General features: G+C 30.5%; 1 protein-coding gene across 2 annotated transcripts; it reads left to right on the top strand.

Annotated features, from left to right (window-relative positions):
- The first annotated feature begins 6,149 nt into the window (after window positions 1-6,149).
- Window positions 6,150-7,717, top strand: LOC107913859 (protein ELF4-LIKE 4). 2 transcript variants are annotated; one of them, XM_016842521.2, is made up of 3 exons: window positions 6,150-6,585; window positions 6,875-7,021; window positions 7,122-7,717. In XM_016842521.2, exon 3 carries the CDS (start codon window positions 7,133-7,135, stop codon window positions 7,481-7,483), a length of 351 nt encoding a protein of 116 aa, XP_016698010.2. In that variant the 5' UTR covers window positions 6,150-6,585; window positions 6,875-7,021; window positions 7,122-7,132; the 3' UTR covers window positions 7,484-7,717. The 2 variants fall into 2 exon arrangements, with proteins under 2 accessions (XP_016698010.2, XP_016698009.2); XM_016842520.2 differs by lacking the exon at window positions 6,875-7,021 and having other exon boundaries at window positions 6,166-6,585.
- The last annotated feature ends 16,194 nt before the right edge of the window (window positions 7,718-23,911 follow it).

Below are 23,911 nucleotides of genomic sequence, written 5' to 3'. Positions count from 1 at the left end.
GGTAATTTTAGCTCCCGCATCAAGGCTTTGAAAGATCATCCATCCAGGGTGCGCTTTGTAAGGAATAATGACAACGAGTTTTGAAGCTAAGTTCTGAGCTAAATTCATTGCTTGCGCAAGAGGAGGTCTTTTGGAAACAGTAGGCAAAGGTTTTATGGATGCGTCATGGTGATGCAAATACAATTTTTTTCATGCTCAGGTGAGTAAAAGGAAATGGGCGAGTTATATATTTATGCTCTACGATGATGAGGGACATAAATGCACTGATAAGGTGGGTATGCATTCTATAAATTATCCGTGAGCCGGGTCACCTGGCCTAAAGGCTCATCTGAAAAATGGGAGGGTTTGGGAAGAAAAAGGCTTGTTTAAAAAATAGGTCAAACCTCGAGTAAGGTTTTCTTAGCCCAGGCATGGCTCAGCCCGAATTTGAAATAAATTTTTTTTTTGTTTTTTCATATTTTGCTGTTGTTTTCCCACTGTTTTGCTACCATTTTACTATTATGTTGGTACTATTTTGCTGTTAATGTTTGGATCTTATATAACACTTATTTTATTGTTAATTTTGCTACTATTTTAGAGGTGTTTGCTTGTTAAATTACACTTATCTCAGTGTTATTTAAGTATAAACACTTTTTTTAATTTATTAGAAAAAAATATTTTAATATTTTTAATGCATTTGGTGTATTATATATATTTTTAAAATTTTTATATAAAAAAATTAATACAGACATACCGGGCATGAGCTTTACTTCCCTTTCGAACTAAAAGTAGATATGCTCGTTAGGTTCGTCGGTTGGCTTCTCTTCAACAATAGTCAAAATGTGTGTCAGCTTTTCAATTAAAAAGACAAGCTTGTTCGAACACAAAATTGTCTTTGTAAATTTTTTCATTCGTCAGGCTTGGGTATTGTGATACCCACAACCGTCTTGAGATTGGGAGTCTTGGGGGTCTCGGTATCACGATACCATTGTAGATGGTCTCGATTCTCTTCATTTCAGCACTATCAGAGATATCACGATTTCCATGCTTCGATATCACGATACTCCCTTCTAGATGATGTTTTCTTCACGTTCGGGCCATTATCGACTATTTACAGCCCTCAATCCACTCGTTAGGTTCTCCATGACACGATTAACCAATTAGGGTCTCAAAAAATGACTTAAATGTAATAGAGAGTCTAATTTGATATATTAAATTACGGCAGGTTAGTGCTCATCAGGATGCAAGGTTGGTGCTTTCTTTCTATGCCTGAGTCTCTTTCTAGTAGAATTTACAAAGCTAGATACTTCCTAAGTTGTAGGTTTCTTGATGCATCTGAAGGTGCATATCATCTTTTTTTTTTTATTTGGAAGAGTATTCATAAGGCCATTACAGTGATTTCTAAAGGGGTTCGATGAAGAGTTGGTGATGGAAAGCTAATAAGTTTTCAATGACCTTTGGATTTGCGATGATGAAATTTTTTTTTATTAATTCCATTCCCAGTGAGGGATGTGAGCATTTAAAGGTAAATGATTTAATTCACACAAATGGTATGACTTGGGATTCAGATATGGTTGAGGGGCTTCTAACACCATATGATGCAGGTCGTGTCTTTGCATGCCGATTAGCTGGTCGTTGGGTGTTGATCGACTTGTTTGTAGTTCCCTCCTAATGGTAAGTATACAGTAAAATATGCTTATAAAGTGGCGTTGGATATATTTACTAGTTATGAGAGTTTTCATGTTGATGGTCCTTGGAAAGTTCTATGGAACGAAGTGTTGTTGGCTACAATTAAAGTATATCTCTAGCATTGTTTGCGAGGTTTCATCCAGTGTAATAGCCAGCTTGTTAATCGTGGAATCCATGTTGATCCTCTTTGCTTTCGATGTCGCCAAGTTGAAGGAAGATATTAATCACGCCCTTTTACAGTGTTCATATGCCAGAGTTGTTTGGGATTTGTTGGGGATGGGTTTGTATTTGAGGTCGTTTCAAATTTTATTGTCACGGTCCTTGCTGGTCATCGGATTGAGCGTCAAGGGAAGCTTCTATGTACTTTTTAAAGTATTTGGCACCATCGTAACATTGCCTATGGAAGCAGGACGTGTCGACACCAGAAATTGTATTGCATCAGAAGTTGTCTTTTTACATTGTTGGTTGGTTGCTCGCTCGGTGTTTGAGTCACAATCGGTGCTTGGGTGGTAGTTGAGGGTGGCGACAACCTTAGGTGCTTCCCACCAGTAGGTAAATTAAAATATAATTTTGATGATGTTATTTTTGCTAATTGTGCTTTTATGGGATGGGCAACGATGTTGCGGAATGATACGAGAGGCTTTGTTCATTATATCACATGTTTCATGAAAAGTGATTTAAACCCCTTTTATGGCTGAAGTTCTTGTTGCACGAGAGGCTCTTTCTTAGTTAAAATCTCTACAGGTGGATGATATTTGTTTGAGACTAACTGTCAATGGCTCTGGTTTGCTTTTGCTCATAATTGTTTGGATATGTCAGATCTAGGATTGTTGATTAATGTTTTCTCTCAAATTAGTTCTAGTTTTCAGTCATTTTCTATTTATTGGATCGTAGCAGCGTTAATAAAGCTACTTACACTTTAGCGTGAACGACTTTACCTTATGCAAACTATTCTAAGTTTGTTAGTTGTCTATTTTCTATCAAAGATATTTTAGTTGCCGATTGTTCTGATGTTCCATATAATAATGAGGGAGCTAGGTTGGGTGTATTGGGTAAGCCTAAAGGCTTAGGTTTAGTTGCTCTTCGGTTTTATCCTCTTATTTATAGTATTTTGACTAATGAAATTCTTGTTTTTCCTGTCAAAAAAATAAATAAGTAAAATGAAGTATAAAAAAAACATATGATAGTATTTCAATTAAGTTAGTAAATACCATATTGTTGTATATGCCGTTTTTTCTGTTGATATTATTATGTATCGACATGGACTTATTTGAATATATTATTTTGTGCTTGTCATTGTATAAAACATATTTATAAATATTAAAGTAATGAAAATAAATAGATTCTAAATATAAAATAATGATCAATTATAATTTTTTTGGTACAATTCTCACGCCCCTTATAAGAGCATATCACTATCAACACACTCACACACACACCACAAGTAAACAATTTCTAAAATTTGAACCCACAATAAGGGTTGAAGGATGAATGCCCTAACCAACGGGCCAACGACGGGGTTCAAATAATAATAAATTCATTTGTTCTTTTATTTTTAAGCCTTATTTAAAAATTTTAATTCATTTGTTTTTATATCTGTCAATATATTATATTTTGGATGTGATAAAATTGTATCGGTATGAAATAGAGGTGCTCATGAGTTAGGTAGAGTTGGTTTGGCTTAAGTACAATATTAATACACTTTGCACTTGCCAAAGTTCAGCTCAACCATAAATATAAGTTTAAAATTTTGCCTAAATCTACCTATATTTGTAAATGATTAACCCAAAATCTACCCGCATTTAAAATAACTAATCCAAGCACATTTTAGGCTTGTTCAAATTTTTTTTTAATTTTTGAAAAATATTTATATTATTTAAATTTAACACTTATTGAGTATCTTGTTTTCTCTCCCTTCTATTGGAGTCCATTCTTCATATTCATAAGGCTTGATTCCCTGATGTGATGTGCTAGAGTCAACTAAGTGTTATGCACGGTGATACTCCTAAGGAAACTAAGTTGATGAGCTAAATGCAAGCGAACAATGAGAGGGTGAGCTGGACGGTGGCAAGCGAGACGTGATGAGCTGAGAAGGACGTGACAAGCTGAGCTGGGTGGCAAGCTAGACGCAGCGTGGCGAGTTAAGCAGTCCTATAAGAGGAGAGGCGTAAAGTGAAGAGGGTCGAGTCAGACACGAATCTTCAATCGAATAGCAGCATGCCCCACAACAACACTTAATAATTATATATATTTTTCATTCATTAAAATATTATATATAGGTAACTTAACAATTTTTTTTAATCTTTACATTATAATTTTATATATTATCATGGATTTAATTTTTATATTCTTTAATTTACATAATATATAAAAATAACTAATATAGTTAAAAAACGGGACAGGCTCAGGCTTAGACATTGAATATTTTAGCTCAAGCTAGACCCATATTTTAAACGGGTCTAACTTTTTTACATAAACTTCTTTTTCAAGTCTAATATTTTTATCTAAACTTTCTCAAACTTCAAAGAAAACTTCGGACTTGAATGGATAGTCTCACCTTCAAACAGTTCGAAATTAATTTATGGTTTAATTCACAATTTGGCCCTTAAAGTATACATGTTTTCCCACTTTAGTACCTAATTTTTTTGTCTCAATTTGGTACCTAAAGTATGCCTTTGGAATTTTTTTAGTCCATTTTTTACTGATGTTAAAAAAAATCTTATAGCCAATCAAAAAGTGCCACTTGACGTCTTTATGTAAAAAAAAAGTAAATATTTTCTTTTATTAAATGTATATACACATTAAAAAATATAAAATAAATTGAAATAAATATATAAAAAAATTCAGAAATATATATATACATAATCTAGAAAAAATTATAAATTATAAAAAAATATAAAAATAAAGTTTATAAAAAATGCGATAATTGAAATGAAATTAGTTGAAATTAATAATATTATTAAAAAATATATAAAAAATTGTAAAAAAGGTTTAAATAATTTTTAATTATAAATTAATTATGTTGAATTATAAAATAATTTTTTTATAAAATTATAAAATATATATTTTTAAATTTATTAAAAATTAGAATTTTTTATAAAAATAAAAAAATTATAAAATGCATCAAAAAGATCCTTTAACCATTAACTTTAACCGTTGACCGTTAAAGTTAACGACCCCTAATTTTTTTCAGTTAAAGCCATCATGTGTCATAACATAATGTGACATGTGACGAAAAATGATAAAAAATAAAAATTAATAAAAGTTATAGGAAAATTATAAAATGTTTCTTTTAGTACAATCATTTTTATAATTTTTTATGAAATTTATATTTCTTTACATTTTTTTATAAATTTCTTATGACTTTATAAAATTTTATAATTTTTTTTCTATATTCCTATATATTTTATATTCTTTTACGATTTTTATAAAATTTTATGATTTTTATAATTTTTAAATAATTTTTTTTATTAAAATTTAATAATTTTTATAACTTTTATTGATTTTTTTATCACTTTTTACCATATGTCACGTTGTGGTTGTAATATGCGGTGGTTTTAACTGAAAAAAATTAAGGGTGGTTCAGGTACCCAATTGAGCGCAAAAAAACAGAGGCTTTATTGTTTTTTTGAAAAGTTTGAGGGCTTTTTTGAAAGTTCAAGTACTCGATTAAGTGTAAAAAAAAAAAGAACAGAGCTTTTTTTAAAAAAAAAGTTTAAGAGTTTTTTTTGTGTGTACATTGTGTAAGTTCAAATACCTAAAAGTGGGTTTTTGTGATATGATAAATAATTAAACATATTTAAATGTTCTCACCATTATCTATTTCCTTGAAAAAGGAGCTAAACCCAAAGCAATTGTTCGTGAAATACAAAAAATTCAATTAATGAAATACAAAAAAGAGGGTGTGATGATTCATATTTAGCTTTGTATAAATTTTTCTTTATTATTTTCTTCCTTTTTTGGTCTACTCATACTTTTATTTTAAATAAATTTATTATTTATATTTCTTATTGCTTTGTTACTAGAAAATATAGAATATCGTGTTTTATAACAACAAAATCTCGATTTTATTGAGCCAATTTTATTGATAAAAAATAGAGAGAAAAAAATTAAGTGAATAAATGAAGTAATTGCATTTAAACATTTACAAAACAACATAAAATAAGATAAAATAACATTTAACATAAAAAAAGAGAAACTATTAATAATAATTAATAAAAAAATGAAAATGAAAAAAATTAGAAACTTAATTATTTAAAAAAAAGTTTAAAAGTTTTTTATGCCTGAAAAATATCATTGAATTTTACGGAAACTGACCATATTATAAAAATCTTTTATCCAGAAGGTCCTAATCAACTGATCGGACGGCTCTTTAACCCAGTGAAATCCAAATGAATGGTGAAGATGGAGTGACCCTTAAAACCTTTTTGATGGACACCCCAGAGAACTCCAAATACGCATCCCCAGGGAAACAAGTTGATCTCTATCACAGAGTATGAAAACCTCAGCATCACCATTAATGAGCGAGAGAGCAAGCAGAGCAAAAGGAGAAAAAAAATGAAATAAAAGTCAAGAGAGAGACAAAACAGATAGAAAGAGAGAGAGAGAACCCAACATCAACAAGAAGTTGGAAACAACGATGTAGTTGTGTCTCTCTGATTGTGTCAATCAAATCTCCCTTCTTTATATATAAATATATATATATATTTTCTCTTTTTCTCTTTCTTTGTTGAGTTCCATGATTTTCAGGGCCTCATCCTTGAATCCAATCTCTAGATAAAAACTGCTCAAATCTTCTTCTTTTTCTGAAAATCAAAATCAGAATCAAAATCCCATTTTGATTTTCCAGAGATTCCAGATTTGTTGCCTTTTTCTCGCCCTTTGTGTTGACCCCAAGACATATCTTTTTGTTTCCAGGTAAGAAATGGAAAATGAATATCAACTCAATATTGTATTTTATAACTGTTATTATGTTTGTGATGTTTTAATTCTAATTAAGGTAATTAATTATGTTTCTAAGTAGTCAATTTTTTGTTTTACTTTTCATTGTTTTGAGTGATATATAGTTATATATAAAGGCCATCTCTTTTGTAACGTTGTATTAAATTGCTCCAATGTTCCTTCCCCCTTCCCTTTTTTTACACAAAGATTTTGTTTTTCTTTCATAATTTCTGATGTTCTTTTAATGATGTCTTTTTATATTTAGGTTAATGATCTTTGTGGGGGATCTCTCAAAATTATGATAGCTTAGTTCTTCCTTTTACAACAAGAAGATAATAGGAAGAAAAAAAAAGTAGCTTTTTATGTGCAAAGGAGTCTGCCTTCTTTTTTAGACACAACAGCAAATACCAAAGTCTGTTCTTTTCTGCTTAATTCATTGCCTCTTATGCACAAACTCTCAGTCCTCTGCTTGGTTACTGGGAAAATTGTTGAAAATTTTCTACCCCTTGCAGGAATAATTGGGATGGAAGGTGATGTGTTTTCAGGGTTCAGCAATGGGACTCAAATAGATGGGAAAGTTTTGCACACATTTCAAAAGAGTTTTGTGCAGGTACAAGACATCCTAGACCAAAACAGGCTGCTAATCAATGAGATTAACCAAAACCATGAGTCCAAAATCCCAAACAACTTGAGCCGCAATGTGGGGTTAATTAAAGAGTTGAACAACAACATTAGAAGAGTAGTTGATCTGTATGCTGATCTCTCAACGTCTTACACAAGGTCAATGGAGGTTTCATCTGAAGGTGATTCATCAGCTGGCACATTCAAATCTGATGGTAAAGCTACTAGTCAGAAGAGAATCAGATCTGGGTAACAAAAAAAAAAAAACACAACACAACAATAACAAAAACTCAATCTTTAGTTAACATCCTAGGTAATTTGCATTTGTAATAATGTATGTGGATTTGTTTTGTTTATTATAAATTGAGTATAGGGGTTATCTTATCTGTACTTTGGCTGCAAGTTTAATTATTGTTTAATGGACCTTAAGGTGAATGCTTAACTCTGTCATTAAAAGCAGTTATGAAGCATTTTCAGTTCCATTTTATATTTTGATCTGCCTGCCTTTGATGGGAACTTTCAACAACCCCACTTTTTGTTCTTTTTCCCCCATGTTTAGTCAAAAGAGATTCCTCATATCACTGTGCCTTGTAGATTGTAATGAAGGGTTGGTATATTCTGTTTTAATAACCCAACAGATTGTTGCAGGGTTCCTCCTTTTTTAAGTTTCTAGAAGCTCCTCTTATTCATGATTCTGCAGTTTTGAATTAGGAATTGGATTATATTTTATTTTTTTAATAAAAAAATTCGATAAATTAATATTTATATATTAAATTAAAGAGTAAATTAAATTTTTTGTTAAAAATTTCATCCATTTTTATTCATTTTTATTCTATCAGCTACTGTAATTTTTAATCCACAAATACTAATTTATTTATGTATTAAATAAAAGAAATAAAATGTAATCTTTACTCCTAATATAATAACCTCCATGAATGAAATGTTTATCACTCGTAATGATATGTGAGGCCATTATGAGTTGAAGATGCTTGTGGGACAAATTGGCCTTTTGGCTATTATGTCATTGGCATTGAGTGAGAAAACGATACGGTATCGACTAATCATGGATTCGACTGTGACCCTGTAAACCAAATACCACCCGGGTTTGAAAAGATTTGCATCAACAAAGAAAGTTAATTGGAGTCATAGGCATCCATTCTTTTGAGGTGAAAGAGAAATTAAGTGCTGATAGTAATAATAACAGAGAAGATTCTACCCGAGGTAGTTTAAAAGAAAGGCAGGATCCAATGGTTCAAGGTTATGTATTGTTTTTGCTTTGCATTTGCTTTTTATATCATTACAGTTACATTTCTCCCCTCTTTTACCCACAAACACAGGCCAGTTGATAGAACAAAACAATTTTGTTAGTGGAGTGGACCCTTCACTTTTTTTTAATTTCTTAGAAGCCACTTCACTTTCTAGATTTGAGTGGAGAACCCCATGTGAATGTTTTGCTGTAATTAGCTACTTTCTGTATTGGCTATAGATATTTTGATAGCTATTGTATTGATAAATATTAAAGGAATGAGTTGTGGTTAAGGTCTTTTGTGGTAAATGTATCGTGGAGATTCCCGTATTAAGAGTTAGATTGTATTTTATCTTTTCTACTAAAAAATGGGCAAACTAATCTCTATATATTAGATTAAAGAGCAAATTAATCTTTTCTATTAAAAATTTTATTCATTTATACTGTTAAAAGACGTGTCACGTGTTCCTTATGCTGCTATATAAAGACCATATTTAACACCAAAAATGGATGAATTTTTTAACAGAAGGATCAATTTGCTTTGTGATCTAATATATAGGGATTAATTTACTAATTTTTTTAAATAGAAAAGATAAAATGCAATCTAACTACTAATACAGGGACTTACATAATAATTTTGCCAGCCTTTTATTAGAATTTCAATCAGGCAATCATCAGATTCGTTGATGTAATTAGCACCCAAAATAATAATAAATATTAAGGACTTAGAAGAAACGTTTATTCTTTAGATATTTGCTACTTATTAGAGATGGTTGATTTTTTATTTGACCTAGCATCTATTTTCAAGCCAATCAAGCAAGGCAAATGTGCAAAACCCTTTTTCTGGGGGGCATCTGGGAAATATTCCACCGTTTCAACATTTTATAAATATGTTAAATAACATATGGGTGTTGACCATGCAAAAAATATGGTTTGTGACAGCTTGGACAAAATCAGACAACACAGTCTGAACTGAAATATGTGTATATATATATATACATACTCTTCCTGCTTTGCACTTTCTTCATCTGGATTGGAATAACAATAGCGATGATGCCTTTCAGCTTTTGGTCATATTTTAGTAAGGGTTTTTAGATTAGTGGATCACAGATATATTAAGCTTTTCTTTCTTTTTCTTTTCTTTTTGCTTATCTTCAACAATAAATTAATACCTAGCTGAAACTATACATTAATATGATAATGTTAAAAATTTTAGGCTGATTAGAAAACAGATTAACAGTTCAGGTGGTTTGGCAAAAATCTGAAAAAATAAAAATAAAACCATACTTTACTCTTTTTGATTAAAAAATGTTAATATATTATTTGATATTTAAGTTTATTAGGTTGATATTTGTTAGTTTTTTCAATTAAGTACTGATGTTTTTTATTAGAGTATATATATCAAATATTCATTGAGTCACATGAAACCATTTAGTCTGAGTACAAAATTGAACATTAAAACTAAACTTAGATACCAAACAATATACTTACCTATTAAAAAATAACTATGTTTTGGATATTTTAACCAACGATGACTTTGGGCTTAAATAAAAAAAAGGTATTTAAATTATATCATTTTTTTTCAAGTTGGTACTTAAACTTTTTTTTGTCATAAGTGTTATTTAAATTATACCCCATCACCCAAAGTGATATATAAACGATACTTTGTTACCTAAATTACCTCAGTCGTTTTCAAAAAAAATGTCTTAGCCAATCATTTTGTGACACATGCTAAAAATTTAACTAAAAAATCCAAAAAATAAATAAATAAATATTATTTCGTTAAGCTTTTCTTTTTTAAATTATAAATATATTCATCTCTTTTGTCTATTACCCCAAGAACTCTGATGACGAAAAATTTAAAAAACTCATCAAAAAACCAAACTTAGTTTTCGATGACAAAATCTACATTCAACGAGCTTATTTTCCATTTTTAAATCTCGATTTTGATTCCTTTCTCACCTCAAAAGCTGTATATATTTTTTTTCTTAAAAACAACTTTCTCTATTCTTTTCTATATATTTTTTTATAAAATAATTAATGTTGAGTGAACATTTATAAAGAAAAACATATAAAATATAAAATTCAAATACTAACAAAAAAAATTGAGTAGGAAAAAAATGGTAAAATGATTGGAAAGAAAAGTTATCTAATAATTTAAAAAAGTGCATAGTGGTTAGCAGGAGAGTGTAAAAATTCAAAAAAATTAAATTAAATTAAATTTATTTTTTATTAATTAATTAATTATTTGCACATGTTATAAAATAATTGGAAAGGAAATGTGTTTTAACGAGTTAGGTAATTTAGGTAATAAAATATAATTTAGGAATAAAGTATAATTTAGATATGAATTTAAAAAATATTTGTATTGTGATATGCAAAATTGGGTTAAATTCCTAATCCTAACCCAATTAAGGATCATTAGAGCATCCTAATTACTTGGTTCAATTATTATGGGATGAGCAATTGGAAAAATTAGGTCATGTAATTAACCGTGATTGGCTTTCACTTTTCTTAAAGGTCTAATTACACCCTACCAAATTATAAAACTAATTTTTTAGAATAAAATTAAAATTAATTTCTTTTATAATTACTATTTTAGTAATTGAACCTTCATGTCCAATCGCATTATTACGCAATAATAACGACGGAAGTGGTCCTTTTTTCCTCCTCGGTTTCTTGCGAAAAATTATTCAAATAATATCTTTTTATTAAAATGATACTTAATGAAGGACCAAATCAAAATTATGGGTATCAGATTTGCAGGTGTAGGAGGAGGCCCCCTGACATTGATTTTACTCATCAACGTTTTAATTTTTACATAGAATTTAAGGCTCAAATTGACACCCACAATTTCGATTTGAATTGTGGCTACTTAATTTTGTAAAAAAATATTCTTTTTCATACCATTTGGAGAGATTTCCCCAGTTTCTTGTTAATATAATTTTCTTGTTTGTCTAAAATTTTTATGATTTTTCCCGAATTTTCTTTTAAGAAAAAGTTCCTTGCGGCATAGCAGTCTGCTACTCTTTAGGGGCACTTATTCTCAACACAATTAAATCATAGCCTACAGGAAATTCCAATTCCAGCAGCGTGAGGCAACAATAGATTGAAAATTAAGGAATTTAGACTACTTTGTTGGCATGATGGGAAAAAAAGAAAGCTTGATTCTGCATAGCATAGGATTCACCTACATTAATCTAAATAAACAAAAGGGCCAAAAACAGAACAAAGGGGGAATATTAAATTACGTGGGAATATAAAAGGCTTTAGAAAACGAAAGTGAAATATAGAAATAAAAATTAAAAATAGCTCGGGGCTGCCAATGGAGGAATCACACCATAAAGAATGTAAGATTGTGTCCCTGCTCTTTTGCATCTTTCTTGTTATTCTATATGTTTCTGTTTTCTTTTCCATTTTCATTTTTCGAAATTATTCTTAAATGTGATATGTCATTATACATAAGAGTGAAATTTAAGTTAAGTTGCGGCACCGACTCTAAATTTTGACACGGCATATCAACTAGCTAACAGTTGATGGAGAAAAACAACAAATTTTGACAACCCCTACAGTATAGAGGCTCAAACTAGTCTAGCCTTTATTCTAGAAAGACTTCTTTTTAATAGTTCAACAAGAATAACTAGATATTTTGGGCACCAATGACTGTTAGGTGTAGTTGTAGCAATTATAAATCTCAAAAGAATTAACTTTTTAATAGATATTGGATGCAGACATGTTCATATTCAAGTGATTCATCACAACATACACATGTATAAAAATGCAGCATCCTATCTGAATGTATTATAGTGAATAATGTTGGTTTTTTTAAATGAGTAACCGAGATAAAACGATCAAAATTTTCATTAAAAAAAACGAAGCCGAAAGAGATTAAATTGAATTGCTATTAGTTAAGAGAGACTAAATTTATTATCGTAAGGCAAGGGGCCAAAGTTATTGCCTGCTCCTTTAATTACACCTGCTCTCTGAATTCAGCAAACGTGCTTATGTTCCAGTTTTGCAGATTTCAAAGCATGTTTGATGTATGAGCTTAGAAAAGAGTATGCACAATTTCAGTGTTCACATCATCTTTAACTTGTGACGGTGAGGCGCCTTTTGCAAGTCAAATCGTGAGGTCCAATGAACTCGAAATGGACAATGTCTTAGGCACTTGTATCTATTAAAAAGAGTGAAGAGAAGTACAAGAGTGTTGCTATAGAATGGCAGCAGCATTGATGCTGTAATTATGGTGTGGAGGAATTCATTCCTTAAGCTATCAGGCATCAGTAATCATTCATCTTTCTCAGCTAATTTCGTAGAATTGTCTGCCATGCATGGGGCACAATTCTAAAGCGTATGAGTATACAAAAATTAGGTGCTGTAAAACAAGCAAAAATGGGGTTCTTTTTTCTTTTTCTTTTTCTTTTTAAATAAAATTCGTCTAGGTTTTCTTTCAAACGTTGTAAAAGGAAGCAGTAAAGCACTACTAAAGTGGAAAACTATTATTGGAATAAGTCGTGTAAATGAGACATTAATGTTTACAAGTTATTCGAGTTTAATTCAAAAAAAATTTGAACTCGATTTAGTAATTATCGATCAAACTAAATTCGAGTTTAGTAATACTTGACTTGAACAGCTCGTGAACCTTATCGAATTTTTCATATTTTTATATTATTAAATTACATTATTGCCTTTAATAGACATTATTAAGGCATAATGCCTAAAATAGCCCCTAACATTTAACTGTTTGATCACTTTGGCCCTTTATCTCTTTTTTTTAGCACTTTAACCCCTACCGTTTATTTTTTTGTCAAATTGGTCTATTTTTAATGGACATACTGACGTAACCGTTAGTTGACTAACGGTCAACATTAACCGCCAATGTGGTAGTTAAAATGTAATTAAATGTTGATGTGGCACTATCTTATCTTATATACCACGTCAGCAAATGATTTTAAAATCATTAAAAAAATCATAAAAAAACTCTTAAACACACACGAACACAGATAAAACAATCTAAGATCCCCTAAACGAAGAACCCTAAATCTCGAATCTTCTCCCTCTCCACTGAAATTTTGCAGAAATCGAAGCTTGAAATCTAGTGGCCAGTAAAAGAATCGAAAATATTATTTGAAAATAGTGGTTGGAAGCCATCAATGGAGAGGCTACCTTATTCGAAGTTGGTTTCTTCATCGCGAGGGGAGTTCGTTTATAATGGAGAAAAAATAACATGTTTTTGTAACAAGTTAGCTCTGAGAGAGACTTTGTGGAGCGAGTTAAATCCCAGTAGAATGTAACAACCCGATAGTCATGGGTGTCAGAAAGTGTATATCTGAGACTCCGTTACCGTAAATCGAACTCGTAAATGTTTATTAAAAATATTTACGAAGCTAGTTGTGTAGTTAATTAAGTTTTGGTTAAGTGAATTTGCATAAATTAAGAGTAACTAGGTAAAATGACTAAATTGTATATAGGATAAAAATTGAATTATAGATTAAAGAAAAATTAAAGGGACTAAAGAAGCAATTATTCCATTTTTCTTAAATGAGGCGGCATAAGGTTAAAATATGTGTAAGTTTATTATATATTATAATATAAAATCTTAGGGTGCGTTTGGTTCGCTGTATTGGATTAGAGGTGTATTGGATTAGATGTGTATTGGATTAGAGGTGTATTGGATTAGAGGTGTAATAGCTAATCCACTGTTTGGTTGAATGTAATGGAATAGAGGCGTAATAGTAATCTTTTGTTTGGTTGAATGGAATAGAGGTGTAATAGCATAATATTAAAAAACTAAAATGACTAGAATACCCTTAGCATAAAATTGTTTTGGTAAATGATTATTGTTATTGTTATTTAAATTTTAATAAGATTATTATTATCAGTAATAAATATTTTAATCATATTTAAACATAATTATAATTAAATCTATTTTAATTAAAATATATAATTTAATAAAATTCTTATAATTAGCAGAAAATTATTTTGGTAAATGATTATTGTTAATGTTATTTAAATTTTAATAAGATTATTATTATCAGTAATAAATATTTTAATCATATTTAAACATAATTATTATTAAATATATTTTAATTAAAATATATAATTTAATAAAATTCTTATAATTAGCAGAAATTTGTTATTGTTATTTAAATTTTAATAAGATTATTAATATCAATAATAAATAATTTAATCGTATTTAAACATAATTATTATTAAATACATTATAATTTTGGTATATAATTTAATAAAATTCTTAATAATTCATATTCTTATATGAATTTACTCAAATCATAATATATGATACTAAATGAAAATTTGAAATAATTAATATTAAATATATTTTAATTAAAAATATGATTTAATACAATTTAAAATAATTATTATTAAATATAATTTCATAAAATGTTCTTATGAATTTACCAAAATCAAAATATAACTTGAGAATTATTTTCTGCATAAACAAAATTAACTTATACTAAGAAAAAGTTAGATGAAAATGAAATTGTACATCATAATCCATATGTTATATAGTTTTACAACATCAAAAAGTTTGAACATTGATATTTAATGGTGAGAAAGAAATCTTCTGACCCATTCCAATCGGGCAACAGAAGGTAAACTAAAGAAAACGATCATTTGAGTTGGATGATCGGGAATTTTACTCAAAGCATCATACCGCTGATCGTCGGTTAAACCTTCAATTGACCATAAGGCTGAATATAAATTTGAAGCTTTCTCTTCCATCTTTTCCTCTGACTTCTGCTGAACTACCACCTCGGAGGCCATAGTCCTACTGATTTGATCGCCAACGGCCTAGATTTTTTCCCCCAACAAAGTGGCAGCCTCCTCAAATGAAGAATACACATTATAACGAGCATCAGATTTCTTCTTTCTCTTGTTTGAAGATGAGGAACCCCTTTGGTCTCTATCTCCACGCGGATCTGTACCAGAAACATCCATGTTGTCTAAAGAGACGTCAGCTTCGCAGTCATAGAATGTGTTTCTCTCTTCATTCATATATGTAGTACGTTCATCCTCAGCATGTATTTCTTCAAGAACATCAGTAGCTGTTTGAGCGTCTTTCCCAGTCGCCCGATCTCTTGCGTATATCGCAGTAAGCTGGTTGTAGTAAGGGAAAGAACGATGTCTGAACTGAGAGGCTTCTTTGTGACTCTAAAAAAAATGAGGAAATCATATTAGTTATAAGTTTTGTAAAAAAACAAATAAATACTTGAAATACATTTTACCTTTACATAGGATTCCCAAACTGCATCTTCAGCAACAACGAGCTGCCTATGCTCGTCCCAACCAAAACCACTGTTGTTTTGGCCATTAAGCATGTCGTAGATGACTGACCATTCCCTTTTTAGGCACCTCATCCGAGATTCAATATTTGGTTTCACCTTCAACATTGCTCTTGGTAAAGCCTTTTCTAGCATTTTCTCTAGCTCGTTCAAATAACCGGCTTTGAACCCGGTATCAGCATTAAATGTTCCTACATTGTGCAAATCCACCATGCAAGAAACCAAGGTTGTATCCTCCTCTGGAACCCATTTTCTTTTGCTTCCTCGAGAAGCTTGAGAAGAAGCACCCGTTGGTGGAACACCTGACATATTGTTCTTAAAAAAAAAAGAAATTAACATTATTTACTATTTTGAATATCATTTAATTGTTGGGTGAACAGTTTATAATATTATATCGGTAGTTCAATTCTAAATTTAAATTTATAACACATGCTTAATGAAAAGATAATTACATTATAATTCAGCAAAGTTTCATAAAGACCACCAAAGTTTCACAAAGTAGATACATAAAAAAACATCAACAAATCAATTCAAACTGAATTTGTCCCTAAACCTAACTAATTTCTAGATGCTTGCCATTCATCGAACATTTGGTTGGCTAGTTCCATCTTCCAAGTTGCCCAAGCATCCGATGGATGAATATTTGTGATATTCGGTTCATCGTCATCCACCACTGTGATAGCCCGAAATAGGGCCTAATCGGAATAGTGGTTTCGTAACCACAAATCCGAAGTGAAATAGTTTAATTTTATAAATTTTTATGCTCCGAATCGGTAAGTTAAATTGGATGACATCTCGTACTCGATTCCGGAGACGGTCTCGGGTAAGGGGTGTTACAACCACATTAGTAGGTAATCCTTCTCCCACCTCTGCTTCAATGGGATCAATACTCATATGGGTTCGAATAAAATTATGGAGCAAACAACATGCAATAATAATTTTATTGTGCACCCTTACAGGATAAAACGATGGACTCCTAAGTATTCCCCATCTAAGTTTTAATAAGCCAAAGCATCTTTCAATGACATTACGTGCTGAGGCATGTTTCATATTAAAAAACTCTTGCGGAGAACTTGGCTGATAACCCTGACGCCACTTGTTCAGATGATATCGCTGTCCTCTAAATGGTGCAAGAAATCCCTCACAATTTGTGTATCCAGCATCAACTAGATAATAACAACCTATAAAATAAATTGGCTAAAAAATGATTAATTCAGCAAACAAAGTTTGATCTTAATGAATAATTCAAATTCCTCTAAGTATACACTGTACCATGAGGAACTTTAAGTCCATGTCTTCTACTGATGGCATCTCGGAGCACCCGTCCATCGGCAACTGAACCTTCCCAACCAGGAAGAACATAAACGAATTGCATCTCAGGTGTACAAACACCTAGCATATTTGTTGCTATGTCACCTTTTCGGGTTCGATATCTAGGTTTATCAGCTGTTGGCACCCTAATCTTTATGTGAGTTCCATCAAGAGCACCTAAGCAATTCTATATCACATGATATAAAACCTTGTGTTAGAATACTAATTTAAATCTAAGTCAACTAAATGTTGTACAAGCTATATCTAAAACTCAGTCTACTACCTTAAACCATTTTCACCTTGTGTCAGAAGAGTCGGCTGTAATTGGCTCCGGCTTTTTAAATAAGACATCTTGTAAGCGTATGACAGCATCTAAAACACAATGAAATGCTCTGCTTACAGTTTCCCCGGACCTTCTAAAGTGATGCTTGATAACTCGATTTTTCAGGTGATGGGAGATGATATGTAAAAACATTGCTACTTGCTCATCAACAAGCATGAACCTTGACGACTTCAATCCCCCTATCGATTCTAACATCTCACATAGTTTACAAAAGGCAATTCTATTCATCCTAACTTGTTCAATACAAGTCTCGTCACTAGCATATACAAGCCTCTTCACATAATCCCGTTTTGCATAAAAATCTAAGGTGTAGGACCTAATCCTTGGTTGATAAGTCTGTAGGCTAAGGCTGGCACCCATTCTAAACAAGAACCAAATCGCAATTCTACAGATTTCCAACCATAATGTCAAAGCAAGACCAATTCTTTTACGCCTCACACTTTGTGCAATTAAAGGCAGACGAGCCATTACTGCAACATATTAAAATTATAACACACTATCAATGAATTGAAGTTGCAATTACACATTATAAAATAAAAATAAACAATACAAATTTAGAACACACGAAGCAAAATAGTTGATACTAAATGATATCGTTGCAACTTTAATTTCATTTCTTTATGAATCACCCAAACAATAAAGAAATTATAAAGCATGTATAATTGACCTAAAATTAATTGTTGGTGTATGTATAATTGACCTAAAATTACTTGTTGGTTTAATGTTATTGTCCCTAAAAAACATTGTTGGTGTATGTATAATTATTGGTTTAATGTTATTTACCCTAAAAACATTGTTGGTGTATGTATAATCTTTTAATTTTACGTATATTTTAAATATATATGATAATTTTTATTAATTAATATAAAATATAATTCTCTCCACATAAAATTATATCAGCATTAATACTTAACAAACAGGTTTCATGTTTATTATTAATTTCAAATTATTAATATTAAAGGTAAAAATTATAATAATTACAATTATATTTATGTTATTAATAATGTTCTCATTATTAGTATCATAATATTTATAATTTAATTAAACATCGAATTTATAATAAATTACCTGTACTATTTTAAATAATAACAACCTTTGCCGCATGAAGAATTTTTTTTGATAGATTAGGTCACAAGCCCCATTTTTGGTTTAATTATTCTTTCGTCTCTATATTTTTTACACATTTAAAATTTAATTTATTTATTTATAATTTTAAAAATTTAATCCTTTTACTTTGTTAAATTGGATTAAGTGACAACTTTAACTTAAAATTGCTCTCATGACAAATATTATACAAGTCATAAACTAGATAAGCAAATAAGATTGTTAAATATGAATAAAAATAATAATCAGATGGAGTATTTATTTTTTAAACTCATTAAATTATTTGACTAAAAATAGTAATCGATAAATAATTTAAATACCAATGTAAAAAAAAATAGAGACAAAAGTAAACGAAATGAATATGGTTTGAGAGATAGTGACGTAAACCATAATAAAAAGACAGCAATTAATCACATTAAATTAGCTTACTTTGGTCGGTGAAATGTCAAATAAAGAAAGATATAATTTTAATTTAGCTTGGTAAATAGATTACAAACTTTCACCCTAAAACATCATGAAGGGCATGAAAAGTAATTAAAAGGAAATGTATTTTAATGAAATTAATTACTTGCTTCTACAAGTTTTAGCAATATTGATCAGCATTTTTTTGAAAGCAAATGAGGAAAGCTTATTTTGAATGCTAATTGAACCTGAAAGTAATTACTTGCTTATTTTAATGGCTGACTTTTTCCTTTGTATTATCATGGCCTATGTTCAAAACACATGCTCTTCAAATCTTATACTCGTCCCAATCAAGAACAAATCAAAATTTTCCAGCAGACAAGGTCCAAAAGAACTAAAATAACAAATTCTATTGACTACCAAATCAAGAACAAGGTCCAACAGACTAAAATAACATTTCATCTTCCACAACAGTTTCATCTTCTACTCACTAACAAACTAAAATAACATTTTCCAGCAGACAGGTACAACAATGTCCAGAACAAACCAACAAAATCTTTATCGCCTATAACCTCTTCAAACATGAATTTGTAATGTACAAGTACTTTAACTTACCTACAAGATTGAAATCATAATAAAACTGACCATGTGTATCAAAGCTAACCCACCTCAGAGGTTAAAACTGTTCTATCTCGATATTATCTATCTTGTGATATTACTAGCAGAAAATACATAATTATGTTTAATAAATGATCCAAACACAATGTACTTTGATAAGTTCAAAAACCAACAATAGAACTTAATGACTGTAACAAGTTGATAAAAGGTAGTTGTAGGGAATTTTGCAATAATATTATTGCTTTTTAAAAAGTTCCGATGAAACATTATAAGTTTGACTATAGAATTCAGAACTTTGGATCTACAATTAAACATAAACATATAGATAGCTTGGTTAGAAGAAAAAAAATCATATTACACTGATTGGAAAATCCAACTCATCATTGCTTTTCTGTTTATCAAAGTCTGAAAATATCAAATTTTATTCTTAATTTACAACAAATTAGTTATATACATATAACTCAAATTCATATCTTGCCAAATTCATAGATTAAAACACAAAAGAAAATAGAAATTCTTACTCATATCAAACATCCTATTCAATCAATAACAAGAACCTCAAGTTCCAAAATGTTTAATATCTTAAAAAAATCATATTTCTGTTCATCCTAATTAACTATTTAGAAAAAATGGAAAACATGAAAGACATTGAAGTACAAGTATCAGTATCTTCACACATATATCCAAAGCCAGACTACACAAATTGCATCTAACAGCTTCTAGTTTCTATGATCTGCACTCAGCATGAAATTCAAAATTCTTAACATTATAAATTGTTTTGAACATTCGTTATCATCTAACATTTTCATCTTACCTATTTTTGCTACTTTCAGAGGACCAAACTACAACAGAACAAACAAACAAAAGAACTCGAACTGCAGAAATCTTACCTATTTCTGCTACTTTCAGAGGACCAAAAGAACTCAATGATCTTACCTATTTTTGCTACTCAGTTCAGGCACTTAAACAAACAAACATTGGAAGAAATCTCATTCGGTTTTGGAGATAAAAAAAGGACTCGAAAATTACAACAGAACAAACAGAAATCGAAGATTAGCAGAGAAGAGAGAACAACTTCGAACGGCATGCATTTCTTAAGCCTAACCAACAACAGAAAACACATTTCAATCGCACATGCAATACAAACAGAATAAAATTGGCTAAAACTAACCTATTAGCAAATCGGGGCACAATGAAGAAGAACCTGAAAAAAGCAAAAGGGGAAACCGATTAGATAAAAACAATAGATCATATTTACCTCGAAAGTATTGGTTTTCATCTACAATAGAAAAGGATATTAATCTATCGGGAACATAGACTAACCGATTACGCAAATCGGCAGAAACTGTGAGCAAATCGGCCGAAATAGAAAAGAAAATAATCAGGGGGCAAATCGGCAGAAAAGGCAAGAAAATAATACTGGGAAAAAGCAATGAAACAAGGAAGCAATTCGGATGAAGGTGGGAAACGGAAGAGAAACAGAGGGGATCGATTAGGGAGAAACAGAGGGGATCGATTAGGGTAGCGTCGTCTAATCTAGGCAGAAGGGGGGGTATAGAAATCGGTGCTTTTCACCGATTAGAGAAGTAAGGGAATACACGCGTATTAGCAATACGCTCAACCAAACGGCGTCTTAGATAGGTATTACGTGGGGCCCACCGATTAGGGGTGTATTGGCTTAGCCAATACACCAAACCAAACAAGCTCTTAATGTTTAAGTATATATATTATATTATAATAATAAAATAAGTAATAAAAAGAAATAAAGAAATAAAGATAGAAAAGAAGAAAGGAGAAAGACAAGGCTAGGGGTTTTAAAGTTTTCAAGTTTAATTGGTTAGTCAATTTAGTCTTTTTTTTCTTGTAATTTTATGTTTTTGAAATTCAGGTGTTAAATACTATCCGACCCATGTCAAAATTTTAGAAATTATTGAGTTTTTAAGTGTTGTCTATGTTGAATAATTTTAGTATTAGGGATTGAATTGATAGATTTTTAAGTTAGAAATGAAAAAGGATTGAATTGTAGAATAAATTGTAAATTTTGAGTAATAGAGACTAAATTGTGAAAATTCAAAATTTAGGGATTTAAGTGAAAATAGGGAGTTAAATCTAGTTTAAAGTGGAAATTGAATGAAAATATAGAATTAAATATGAAGAAATAAAGTTAGTCTCGGTTTAGGGACTAAATTGGAATTTAGGCAAATATTGAGTAAAAATTGAAATATTCAATATGAAATTGAATTGTGTTGTATTGATGAATTTTAATTGTTTTAATTCCGTAGCTAACATCATACTAGAATCTTCGACCAAAAAGGGGAAAGATAAGATCGACGTCGGATAGCTCGAAATTTTCGGTTTGTATTTCTATAATCCGAATTTAATTATTAATTGTTGTATTTAGATTTAAAACATATGGTAAGTGTCGAGGTGAGTATTCGGCACTTTGACATTGAATTGAATTAAAGTTGATTGAATGGACTGAATTGATATATATATTATGAATGTATTGATTATTGAATTGAAATGAATATATATGTGCAAATATGATAATTGAATATTGGTTGTATTTTGAAAGTGAAATTAAACCCTATTAACTGTATTAGGCAGAGTCGAATATAAATGGCATGCCATAGGATTGGAAGAGTTTAGGGATTTCTTCGACTTCAAGTCGAAGAGACATTGGGTGTCAATTTATTACTTTGGATTTATTCGATGAGGCACTGGATGCCAATTTACTTCGGTATAACCGATGAGACACTGGGTGTCAATTTACTACTTCGAATTATCCGATGAGGCACTGGGTGCCAAACTAGTGTGTTTGGTTAGATTCGTGTATCCGTCCGAGTCCGAGTCGTGTTAATAGGGGTAATTAAATAAAACAGTATTATGATTGATATGGTATGTGAATTGAAAATGAAATAGTGAATTGATATATGCAAATGAAATACATGTATTATGTATCCATGAATCGGATATGAAATGAGTAATGTTATTGTTAAATGATATATGGATCAAATAGTGAAAAGCTATTATATAGCAATTGATGGAAATTGAGTAGGGTATAAAATGATGTATTCATGATTTGAGTATTGAATGGTTAATGCTATTGTATAAATAAACGTGGTTTTAAATATGTAATTGTGGTTAACATTTAATTGTGTATGTTATATTGTTTTGTTTTTAAATAATCGAATTATAAAAATACCACTGAATTTTACTCAGCGTACGGTTTTGTTTTCCGTGTGCAGGTTAGATACTTAATTTTAATTGTTGATTCAGCATCCAACAACGATCCCGAACTCAAACGTGGTGATGTTTATCCTTTAGTCGGCATGTACCTAGGGTGTCTAACTATTAGATATTTTGTGAATTAATTGTAATGAGGTTATAAGTTTAATATTGGTTGGTTATATACATATAAATAGGTGTTTGTGTTGAAGCTATATTGTGGCATGGTAAATTGATGTTTAAGTGTTCATAAATTAGACAAAATAGATGGAATTAGGTATGTTTATAAATTGGATTTGAATGATACATTGACGATATATTTTGATGATATAATTGTGGTACCAATGAGGGTACATTGGTTAGGCATCTAGTATGTTTGTTTGATATGATTTGGATGTGTTTGATTGTGTTTTGAATTGGTTAAATGAATGATTTTTGAGTTGCTTATTGTACAAGCTTGCAGGGAATGGTAAACTTGTTATTTAAGGTACATTTTGAGTCCACATGGCCAGATATACGGGCGTGTGATTGGGTCGTGTGAGACACACGGCTAGCACACGGGCGTGTGGCTTGGTCGTGTGACCCAAGTCAGAGGGTTACACGGGTATAGACACGGGCTGGGACACGGCCGTGTCCCTATTTCAAATGCCCACACGGCCGTGTTAACCTTATAGCTTTGAAAATTTTTAATATTTTTCGAAAAAAATCTTGAGTTTCCGAATTAGTCCCAAGTTGTTTATAACGCATATTTTGGGCCTTGATGGCTCGAATAAGGGACAGTTTGTATGAGTTTAATTGGTTTTTGACCTAAATATAATATGATAAGAAATGCTTGTAATTTATGTCTGTTTGATCGATAAGCTTTGGTAATGCTCTGAAACCCTATTCCGGCGACGGATGTGGGTTAAGGGTGTTGCACATAAGGTATTATGGTTGTTTAGATTTTCGAGTAAGCATATATTTAACAATATTATTTTAGGTTCATATGAAATTGGGGATTTTTTTTAGTTTGCAATATTGTTTTAAGATTTATATAAAATTGTAGATTTTTTTAGTTTGCAATTTTTTTAGGGTTCATATGAAATTGGGGATTTTTTTAGCTTGCTTGATTTTTGTGTCAGTTGG

This window comes from Gossypium hirsutum, chromosome D10 (assembly GCF_007990345.1).
Source record: "Gossypium hirsutum isolate 1008001.06 chromosome D10, Gossypium_hirsutum_v2.1, whole genome shotgun sequence".
Taxonomy (NCBI): domain Eukaryota; kingdom Viridiplantae; phylum Streptophyta; class Magnoliopsida; order Malvales; family Malvaceae; genus Gossypium; species Gossypium hirsutum.
Note: the sequence above shows the minus strand (reverse complement) of the source record. Positions and strands in the feature narration are given on the sequence as shown.